At 41.8% G+C, this 11,971-nt stretch overlaps 1 protein-coding gene across 1 annotated transcript; it reads left to right on the forward strand.

Annotated features, from left to right (window-relative positions):
• The first annotated feature begins 9,470 nt into the window (after positions 1–9,470).
• Msgn1 (mesogenin 1) lies at positions 9,471–10,049 on the forward strand. The gene has a single exon (XM_042680733.1). It carries the CDS (start codon positions 9,471–9,473, stop codon positions 10,047–10,049), a length of 579 nt encoding a protein of 192 aa, XP_042536667.1.
• The last annotated feature ends 1,922 nt before the right edge of the window (positions 10,050–11,971 follow it).

Here is an 11,971-nt window from a genome sequence, read left to right on the forward strand (position 1 = left end):
GAGATATAAAGAGATGATGTTTCCTGCTTTGGATAGTATAGTGCATGGAGTTGTCGACATTTCAGCCTGGAAAGGCTGGCTCCAGAGTTACGCCCCAGATCAACCCATTATTCCTAAACAAGAAATAAGAAAAGCTTCCTCTCAGTTCCTGCGTGTTGTTGTTCTATGGAGGAAACAATTCTTTAATTCTAAATACTCTTCTTATGTTCTATTTATCATATCTCCTGGAACAAATGTTCTTTATAACTATGATTCATTTTGTCAACTATATAATGTTCTATCATGTGAAGAGAACAAAACTGTTGTAGACCCTCCCTTTTTTGGTAGATATCTGATTCAAATATTTTACTATCACAATGATGGAGAGTATTCTTGTTCATAAGTAACCGGCCGCCAGTTTGCTTAGTTCAGTAAAATCAAGTCCTGGTATAAAAAGTACTTCCAAGTCCAACATGCATTTTAGGGACTGTAAAATGTCTTTCAAAATTGAGCCAGTGGAGTCTCCCACAAGTAGCATGTTGGGAAGAACCTCTTCCTCACCCTCTTGCCAACTGCTCATGTGGGAGGTGAAAATGTCTGGCCTTGTATCTATTTACATGTCTTTGATTGCTAGTAAGGGAGACAATTTTCTTCCATGTTCTTTAGTTCCTTGTATTTCTTCTGTGAGCTGTTTCTTCATGGCCTTGTGTATTTCCCCAATGGCAAAGCAGTATTCTTCTTACCTGTATAAGTTCATCATAGTAGTTTGCTTTTGTCTATCATATTTAAATACATCATCTCAATGGCTTGAGAAATATGTCTTCAAATATGTTCTTTGCCTTGTATTTTTTTTGTAGGTGTTGGTTTACTTGGTAATTTAGAAATCTGAATTGAACATGGGCACAGAGGCCAGGCATCATGCAAAAAAGTTCTTTGCCAAGCCTATATCCTTCACAAGACATTGTTGGTATTAATTCTAATGACAGGTGTTTGGGCACTATTGGAGAAAAATGAAGAAGTGATTGGTTCTGCACTTTTTTTTTTTTATTCTTCCGGCTGGTAAAAAACAGAAAAGGGGCTCCTTGAGAACAACATCCCTGTAAATTGCTTTCAACTTTTTGACATGGGTATTAAAATGCCACCCCAAAATACCAGTGGTAATAAAGAATCTGACTTGAAAGGAGGACTAGGTGTAAATGTAACACGTAAGTTTCTGTTAAATCTTGGTAGCCAGTTGCAGAGGAAGCATTGGTGGAGCGCTAGAAGCTGCTGTCTGTGGCCGGCGGGTGGAAAGAACTCCACGATTTGAGGCTACTTGTTAACATTCGGAAAGTTTCGAACCAAACCGCATTCAACTTGCAATAAAAAATAACCAAAACATCCTGCTTTCCTGCTCTCTGGGGAAAATTAGCTTCTGCTTCCTCTCTTTATGAGTCCTTCCTCTGCTGCGATGTTTCTCCACCACACCCACCCACACACCTTGTCTTCCTATCTCCGCTGAGCTCCTTTTCTGCTTAGCCCTTTTTGTGCCCATTTTGTGCACATAGGGTAACTGGGTTTGTTTCTTTTTTGTCCCAAATGAATGTACTTAATGATATTTTCCAAAGTGACAGAGGCTTCTATTTAGGTACCAGGGATCCTGCAGGGGCCTGGCTACCTGGGAATGGACTTGTTTTGTTTTGTTTTACAAAGTCACTCGGCTTTGGCTTTTGCCTATATTCACTGTGCAAAGAGAGCGCACGCAGCACTTGACTCTGGAGTGAACTAAGGAGATTCGCTGTGGAGCTCGGACTGTCGGCATGCTTGAGAAAGGAAGCCTCTTGGTCTTCCAGGAGGGAGGTGGATGCTCATCCTCAGGACTTGGGCGGGAGTGAGCTTAACTTCCAATCAGGAAAGCTTCTACAGAAGTCCACAGAAGTTTTCTTTCAATGTAGAAGGATGGTGACAGTTTAGAGTACGTCTTTTCTACATCTCACATTTCCTATGAAGCAAATCTAACTATTTCTCTCTTCTTCTGAGACTTCGTTTTGATTGCCTGTGGAAAGCCTCTGTTCACATTGCTCTCCAAGGTATTGGGCTTTACAATGACCAGTAAACGCAAGCAGGAAGAGCCAAACACTTTATTATTTCCTTTACTTGTAGAAAGTATAAGTGAATGACTTGCGAGTCAAACTTCACAGACCTCACACTGGCTTAGCTCATTCTCCTGGAAGCTTGACCACACCCAGGATCTAGGCCAGTGCCCGTGCACATCTCTGCCCTAATTTCACTTTCCTAGCTCAAGGACACAAGGGAGACATTGCATTGCACTTACTTGTTTATTACACACACACACACACACACACACACACACACACACACACACACACACACCTGTTCGCTAGGTGTTAAAAAACAAAAACACTGCTGGCCAAAAGCCAGATATGATCTGGCCAGTGGGTTGGGTAGAACTTTCAGTGCTCGGGGTAGAAACTCCCATCTCCAGAATAGCAATCACAATCAAGCACACCAAGTCCGGGGTGTAGATGTCTCCGGCGAGGAAGTGAGAACAAAACTGGTAGCTTTACTGCCAATGGCTCTGGGTGTGTCTGCTGTTGTGGCTGTGAGACCTACCGAGCAACCTTGTAGGACTCTTTTACCATTTGAGCTTTGCTTCCTCCCTTGTGAGATGAAGACAAAACCTACCTATAGATCAAAGGTCACATGATTATATCAGCTGTTTTTAGTTCTTAGCAGGCAAGATATCAAAAGTGTTGTTACTGTTGTGCATATGAACACGTAAATGTGTTCAATTTAAAAAAGAGTAAGATTTTCCTGCTGGGCCTGTAATCCCAGCTACCCAGGAGTTTGAGATCTGAGGACTGTGGTTTGAAGCCAGCCTGAGCAGAAAAGCTTATGAGACCCTCATTGCTCATTATCCCACAAAAAGCTGCAAGTGGAAGTATGGTTCAAGTGATAGAGTGCCGGTCAGCCATGAGTGAAAAAGCCAAGCAGGAGGGCAAAGTCTAGTCCCATGATCAGTACACACACACACACACACACACACACACACACACACACACACACGATATGCTTTCTAAAATTTCCACTTATCAAAAAATGCCTATCACTCCTACCTTCTGCTTGAGACAGATTATTGTGTGCCCCAAGACCAGGGAAAATATTAGGAGGTGGGAGACACAGACATTACACTGCAGTGCTTACATCAGTGCTTCTCGCCCACCTCTCTCCTCCCTCTGGACCTCATGCCTCCTGCCGTCTGGAGCCCCTGGTGGGTTCAAGCCAGCCTGAGTCCAAACCATGCTCCACCACTTCATCTGATCACTTGGGGCAACTCTTCAGCTTCTCTTCAACTTCACATGTTTTTCCTAATTTAAATAGGAATAAAAATAACATTTTATAAGAAGTTAATGGAGTAAACTGTATAAAGCCCTCAGCACTAGAAATAATTTATAATTGTAATTATTATTTCCCTCAATGGGATAATAAGAAATATGAGCAAGGAAGGGTACACACACACACACACACACACACACACACACACACACGCACACACACACACACACATTTTAGGACTACAAGAACTAGGCCCCATATTATCCAGTGCAGAAAATACTGATATGAGTTCTTGTCTTATCCAACCATCTACTTTAGGAATACAAACAAAATATAAACATGCTCTAACAGTCTCCCTGTCATCAGTGGATTTATTCCAATACCCAGTGGAGGCTTAAAACCTTAAATGGCACCAAACCATGGATACATAGATACAAAGATATGATAGATACATACATACATACATACAAACATATACTTACATGCATATGTGTAATTAGATACATACATGGCTGTATATATGTATGTATGAGGTATATATGTACATATGTGTGTATATATACTCTCTATATGTTATTTTCTCTATCTATACGTATGATAAAATTTAATATACAAATTAGGCCCCAGTAAGATATTAACAACAGTAATGTAAAAAAAATAATAAGCTAATAATATACTTTAATAACTGTGAATATGTTTTCTCTTTCTTTTTTTTTTGGTTGGTCGTGGGGCTTGAACTCTGGGCTTGGCGCTGTCCCTGTGCTCTTCAGCTCAAGGCAAGTGCTCTACCCCTTGAGCCATAGTGCCACTTCCAGTTTTGGAGTGGTTTTTTTTTTTTGGAGATAAGAGTCTCAAGGACTTTCCTGCCCCGTGATCCTCAGATCTCAGCCTTCTGAGTAGCTAGGATTACAGGTGTGAGCCCCCAGTGCCCAGCTTATGTTTTCTCTCAGAACATCTTACTGTATTACTGTATATTACCCTTCTTGAAATTCTACAATGCCATGTGCTGAGGGGAAACTAGGAGGTAAATGACCAAGGCACTATGATGTAACATTAGGTTACTACATGAGTAACTTCAGTGTAATCCACAATACCTCAATAGGCAATCTGATATATGGGATAGCTACTAACAACACCATAGTGTGAGATTTCATCATGGTGTACAATTATGTTTATTTCTGGTATTTTCATCTAATATTTTTGAAACATGGTTGATTGTGAGTTTCTAAACCCTTAGAAAATGAGGCTATAGTAGCTCCTGCCTGTAATCCTAACTATTAAGGAGACTGAGGATCACAGTTCAAAACCAGCCTGGGCAGAAAAGTCCACGAAACTTTTATTTCCAATTAACCACCAAAAAGCCACCAGTGGAGCTGTTGCTCAGGCGGTAGAGCTCTAGCCTTGAGCAAAAAAAAAAAAAGTTCAGGGACAACACTCAGGCCTTGAGTTCAAGCCCCAGGACTGGCACAAACAAAAAACATTCAGGGATAGTACCCAGGCCCTGAATTCAAACCCCAGAACAAGTACAAGGACCAGCACAAACTAATAAAACCCAGTGGTTTAGGAGGAGGCTATTATATAATTTTTAGTCCCAATAGTTCTCAGTGCACTGACTGATCTCAGATGCCCCACCTAGGCCTGCTGTGTGAATACTGCCCTGTCTTTTCTGAGTGCCGGTTCTATTTTCAGCTTCAGGAGCTGTGCAGGGTGGCCTTTCTGTCTTCAGGAGGTAGCAGGGCTCATGGTTAATGGCCCCCAACTCCAGTCAGTGTCTCTGAATCTAGTCTGGGGAGACCAGACTTCCGGTATGAGATAGATGGGAGAGTTACGTTAAACCTTGGTGCTCCAATTTCTTATAATCAGAAAGCATTGGTAGTGATAATAATGCATGTACTTATGGCTTATCTTCCCTAATTATAGTAGAAATTCTTTGAAGGCATAAACAGCTATTTTTCTAGGTCTTATTATGGTGATACAAGGAAGGAGCTAAGAAGATGATCCATTCCTGAAGGCAAAAATCTTTTTAATTTGCTTTCTGTTCACCGAACAGTCCCAGATAGAACTCTATCTATTTGAGTAGAAAACCAGAAGTGCAGACAAAATGTTGGTCTTTGAAGAAGGGTGCAATTCTGAGGGCAGAGACAGAAAGAGAGGAAGTGGGATTTGAAGTTTGAAATTTGTACTCCATATTTTTGTGACCTTATCACCTATTTGAGAGTTTCTGGGGAGGAGACAAATAACCTAGAACAAATACATCTCTCACATAACACTTTCCATGCTGCTTTACCTAGCAATATCACCAGGTTCAGAGTGGCTAATTTCCTTGCTGAAACTACTTAGTCTTGTAAATGTTGCAAATATTGAAACGGCCTGTTAAAATCATAGTGAACATTGTCTAGGAGAATCTTATCAGATGAGCAGAAAAGCTCGAAAGCTATGTACATATAACCATATAAGATAATGCTAAATGAAATGAACCCCAAGATATGGACACAAGAGGTTTTTCTTTGTGGTTGTTGTTTTTAATATACTGTGATTTTTGTTGTTTCTTTTGTATGATCTTCTTCCTATGGTATATCCCTGTTGTCACTGTACTTGATTTTGGTACCTTGTATCTTGTATATACATTTATCTAATCTGGGGAGGGGAAGGGGAATAACAAAATGCTGAAACAAGGACACAGGATGACCCATTGCAACAATGATACCCACAAGACACTATGTTGGAAATGAACTTTACAACTTGGGGTGGGGGTAGTTGGGGGAGGGAAGGGATAGTGGGAGAAAAACAAAGGAGGGGGTAAAAATGCTCGACAAAAACTGTACTCATTACCTTACTGATGTAACTGTAACCCCTCTGTACAGCATCTTTACAAGAAAATAAAAAATCATAGTGATCATTGCTTATAGATTTTAGCTGAGAGCAATGAACATTGAAATAAAGTACTTGTCCCAATAACAAAGCAAGGTTGAAAATATGTAGTTGCTTGATATGAAAGTGTAGCACACACAGGTTCAAAAGAAGCGGAAAAGCAGATCTGAAGTTAGGGAGTTTGGGATCTTCTCTACCCACTTCTATCCCTGCCTTTTGGTGTGGCATTGAGGATCTTTATAATGCAAATGAAATGACTGGCTCAATGATTTCTGAATCCCTTCCTGCTGTGATATGTTGCTTTCCTTTTTCTCCTACTTTTTTTTCTTCTTTCTCTTCTCTTTTTCTCTTTGTTCCTTTCTTTTTCTTTCTCTCTGTTCTCGTTCTTCCACTTTCTTTTTCTTTCCTTTCCTTTCTCCTCTCTTTTTTTCTCTTTCATTTTCTTTCTCTCCCTCTCTCCCCCCCTCCTTTCTTCCCTCCTTTCTTCCTTCCTGTCTTTCATTCTTTCTTTCTTTTGCTTTTTCTTTCCCAGTATTGGAGATTCAATTCAGAACCTCATTATTGCTAAGGCAGGTATTTTACCATTGAGCATGCCTTCAGCTCCCTTTTGTCTTGCTTATTTTTGGGATAGGGTCATTTTTTTTTTTTTTTTTTGTCAGTTGGGGGGCTTGACTCAAGGCCTGGGTGCGGTCTCTGAGCCTCTTTGTGCTCAAAACTGGCACTCTACCACTTATGCCACAGCACCACTTCTGGTTTTTGAGTGGTTCGTTGGAGATAAGAGTCTCATGGGACTTTCCTGCCCAGGCAGGCGTCAAAACTGCAATCCTCAGATTTCAGCCTCCTAAGCAGCTAGGATTATAGACGTGAGCCACCGGTGCCTGGCTGGGACTCGTGTTTTTAATGCCCAGACCAGCCTGTACTATGATCCTTCTACTTGCGCCTCTTCATACTGCTGGAAACAGCCATTGTTGAGACAACATTTATGGGCTACCACGTTCAACCATCTAGTAAGGTAGTCTCTTGAACTTTTATGCTCACGCTAGTCTCAAACTACTATCTCCTGATCTCTGCCACCCAAGTAGTTAAGATTATGAGCTTGGCTACCAGTATAGTATTTTTTAAATCAAGTATGTTTACAACATAGTGACGTTTTCATACATTTTAGAGCTGAAAGAGATGATCCTTTGGCCCACTTTCTTCATATCTGATGAATTTTCTCCATTAAAAAAGGAAAAAGTCGCTGGGTGCTGGAGGCTCACGCCTGTAATCCTAGCTCCTCGGGAGTCTGAGATCTGAGGATGGCAGTTCAAAGCCAGCTCAGGCAGAAAAGTCCATGAGACCCTGATCTCCAATAAACTACTCAGAAAAATCCAGAAGAGAGATTCTGAATTGACTCTCCAATACTGGGAAAGAAAAAGAAAAAGAAAGAAAGATAGAACGATGGGAAGGAAGAAAGAAAGGAGGAAGGGAGAGAGGGAAAGAAAATGAAAGAAAGAGAAAAAGAGGAGAAAAGAAAGAAAAAATCAAAGAAAGAGAATGGAGAAAAGAAAAAGAAGAGAAAAAAGAAAGGAAGAAAGAGAAAGAAAATGAAAGGAAAAGAGAAAAAGAAAGAAAAAGAAAGGAGTGGTTCAAGTAGTAGAAGGCTAACCTTGTGTGAAAAAGCCAAGACACAGTGTGCAGACCTGAATTTAGAGCCCTAGTCCCTCCCACCCCCCACCCATACACAAAGAAGAATAAAAAACAGATTAATTACTCTATATGTTATGCTCCTTGAGCAGTTTCAGCATATTTTAGGCTTCCCAACAAGACTTGAAAGCAAAGAAAAAGGAGAAGGAAACACTGTTTACTACATAAATTATGTTTTGTTTGTATTACAACTCCGCATCCTGCTTGGTGCCCTTCAGTAAATGGTAAAACTAAAAGCATTCTTCTATAGATCATTCGCTTAACATTTTTCTTCCCTGAGCCTTGCTAATTAAAAAATACCATAAACGTCCTAACTAGGTCCTGAACGTTTCTTTGCAGTAATTGCAAAGAGACTTAAATAACTATGGTAAAGGACATCTTCATGTTTTACTCTAAAATGTAGCTCCCTGGGACTCCAATGTTCATATTAATTTGTAGAATTAGTTGTATGGGGACAAAGTCACGTTCGTGGGACAAATGGAGAAACACAGACCCTCTCTCCTCCCCCCCCCCTCAAATATAGGGTCCACAGGGGCATTATAGGCAATGGAAGGAGCTCACAGGACCATCCAACTTAACACATTCAGTGGCATTTGGAACTGGGGTGGGGGAAAACAAGCTCTCTTGTTAATTTCACACTTCCTCTATACATTTCAAAAACAGGGTGTGACTAGGCAACTGGATTTTAAAAAGTCCTTCAGAAGATTAAGTGCCAGGTATACTTGTAAGAATCCTGGCTTTAAGGGGTTTCCTGGCATCTGTTTACTATGAGGAACCCAAATGTGCTCAGTGAAATCCAGGGCTCTCAGCTTCTGGAGGAATATTCTTTACTCAGGAAGGCTCTGGGCTTTCTAGAATGGCTGGTCTTTGTCATTCTGTGTATAGGCACACTGTGGGGGCCATGTCCACGCTCTTCAAAATGTGGGAAAATTTACCCAAGTGGATGGAAAGAAGGAAACTGATACCCATCTTTAGCCTTCTGTTTGTCCTAGCCTTCCAGCGGCCCCAGGAAATAGGAGCTCTTTTGATCTGTATTTGACCTAAGAGTGAGTCAATGTTCAGGGTATATAGCAATGTCCTCATACTGTGCTCTTTCTCCAATTTTCTCCAACAATGCACTTCTTCTGTTCTGATATATCCAAGAAGGCTGCCAGGAGGAGACAGGGAGGGAAGGCCTCTCTGGTCTCTTCACTGGGCCCCTGGGCCAGCCCCTCCTTCTTGTTCATGCCCAGGTTTGTTTTCTTTGCCTCCCTCATTAATGAGTTCCACAGCACAATGCTAAGTCTAGTTATGGAGCCTTAATTGGTTTAGTTACAACAAGATAATTCCTTTTTTCTTCTCTTGGAGGCCTTTCTGTGTAAAGACATTTTAGCTGGAAGATGCTAATTATCAATGAGGAGAAAGTCACACCTGAAGAGTTCATTTTCCATCTTGGTCCTGGGTTTTCTTTTGAACTCTCTCCACCCGGCCCTCTTTGCCACTTCATCTGTTCTCCCCCACCATCATAAAAGAGAGCTCTTCCCTGGCTGGAGACAGAACTCTTCTTTCTCAACTTGCCAGGCAGTTGTTTCTTCCACAGCTGTGCCTCTCGGGAGGGCATGGACAACCTGCAGGAGACCTTCCTCAGCCTGGAGGATGGCCTGGATTCCTCCAGCAGCCCTGGCCTGCTGTCCTGCTGGGACTGGAAAAGCAGGACAAGGCCCTTCGAGCTGAGCCAGGCCTCCCCAGCCCAGAGCCTTTCTCCAGTTCCATCACTGGAGTCTTATTCTGCTTCCCCCTGTCCAGTTGGGGCTGGGCTGCCCTGTAAACACGATGGGACCAGCAGTGGGGGCAGTGATGGCTGCAGCAGCCATGGGGCCGGTGGCTTAGAAGTGGACTACAATATGCTGGCCTTCCAGCCTGCCTACTTGCAGGGTACGGATGGCCCCAAGGCTCAAAAAGGCACCAAAGTCAAGATGTCTGTCCAGCGGAGACGGAAGGCCAGCGAGAGAGAGAAGCTCAGGATGCGGACCTTGGCAGATGCCTTGCACACTCTCCGGAACTACCTGCCACCTGTCTACAGCCAGAGAGGCCAGCCACTCACCAAGATCCAGACGCTCAAGTACACCATCAAGTACATTGGGGAACTGACAGAACTCCTCAACAGTAGTAGAGACTCCAGACCCCAGAGTATGTGAACTCCATTGCCCGAGGAGCTGGGCAGGAATAGAGGAGCTGGAAACACTGTCTCACCAGACAGCAGCATAGAATTATTCATGTCCACTTAGGGTGGTAATCTTGGGCTCTGAGTTCTAAAGGGATCCCATCTGCCTGCTGGAGCCTCCTGACTACTAGTCCAGCAGAAACTGGCCTCCAGCTCTTTGCTCACAGCTCTCCAGAGACTCATCCTTTGCAAAGAGACAGACTGCTTTGCTCTCTGTGTCGGTTCAAGGTATTTTAAAAGATCGATGCATTTTAAATGCACCTTTTTCAATTAATGTAAAATTGTTATAATTAATCTTCTGCCATTTTTTTTTGTGTGTATTGGAAACTTTCTGTTGCTAACTAACCTAATATACTATCCTGGATTCTTATTCCAAAAGCTCTGTGCCAAGCAAGGGGTCCTAGAAGTCCTGTTTTAATGTATGAGAGAGATATGGAGGGGGGAGGGAGGGAGAGAGAGAGAGACCCAGAGAGAAAGAGAGATAGACACAGAGAGGCTGAAAGCATGCCTTTGAATGGAATTAAAATCACCTCAATGCAGAAGAGATTAGTGACATGCCAGGTAGAAGTCACAGCAGACATCTAAGTTAAGACAGTGAAGATCCAGTGATCTGAATCTCCTGTCTGAGGCAGGGCAAGGAAGGCGATGTGCATGCAGGAGGAAGGAGAAAAATCAGAGTGCTAGAGGATGGTCTGAAGTAGGGTTGAGACACCAGAGCTCCCTGTCCTAGGCCTGGTGTGAATGAGACATCATTTATTCCTTCACTTACTCATTTACCAAATGAAGGAATTGGCTGAAAAGAAACCTACAAAGACCATTTGAACTCCATGGATGCAGAGTGAAAAGGCAAGGATTAGAACTCAAGTTGGTTTTGGACCATTCCAAAAGCTTTTATTCTTCAGCTACAAATTCCTGCCCTCGTATCCAGTTGCTTCTCTTTACTCTGGATGCCTCTCCTCACCCCACAGTCCTTCTTCTATTCCACATGCTCCTCTCTACCATAGATGCCACCCTACCCCCCACCCCCACATGCCCCTCTCCACCCACCTACCCAAGGCACAAACACAGGCCAGCTTCACAGGGCCTGTCTTGCAGTATTTGTCTGGCTAATTTGACTGCACAGGAAACTGAAATGGCTTTTAAGTTAAGAAAGTTCTCCGAAACTTTAGGCTTGTCTAAGATTGCCTTTTTCTCCCTGCAATTAACCACTAGCATTTGCTTCTAGACAATCATCTGTTCATATTTCCTACCATTTTTTTTCTACTTAAATTTTTTCTTCTTTTCTGTGATATACATGGTAAAGAGAAATTGCGTTTACAATTTCACGTGTAACCTTTCCTTATTTTTTCTTTGCTGATACAAAACGTGAACATGTATATATCCATGTATATATATGCTTAAATGTATATATGCATTTAATTCTGAAAATTATTTTCATTGTTCATCAGTCTGTAGTAAAATTTCTTCTGAGTTACACGGCTAAACTTGTGATGTGGGGACCACTGTTAGCTTGATTTTTATAGATGAAGAGTTATCGTGCGGGAAGTATAGTTGAAAGAGCTTTCAACATTTAATCGCACAGATTCTGGCAAAGTTCTTTGTGGAGTACCTTTTGAATGAAATTTAAGTCATTCAGAATTTTTAATTAGCAAAATGCTATAGAAAGATCATAAACAATGCTCGACAAGTAGTGTACTCATTATCTTACTGATTTAATACTCATTATCTTACTCTCTGTACTGCAACTTTTACAAGAAAATAAAAATTAAAAAAATCACAGACAGCTAGCTTTATTCACTGGTATTTTAATTGTCCTAGAAAAGGTAATTAGAAAGGGGATCAGACTAGATGCACATTTTTAATTTTTGACAAATACTGTTAGATCATTTTATAAAG

Source organism: Dipodomys spectabilis, unplaced genomic scaffold (assembly GCF_019054845.1).
Source record: "Dipodomys spectabilis isolate Male_0828 unplaced genomic scaffold, ASM1905484v1 ptg000066l, whole genome shotgun sequence".
Taxonomy (NCBI): domain Eukaryota; kingdom Metazoa; phylum Chordata; class Mammalia; order Rodentia; family Heteromyidae; genus Dipodomys; species Dipodomys spectabilis.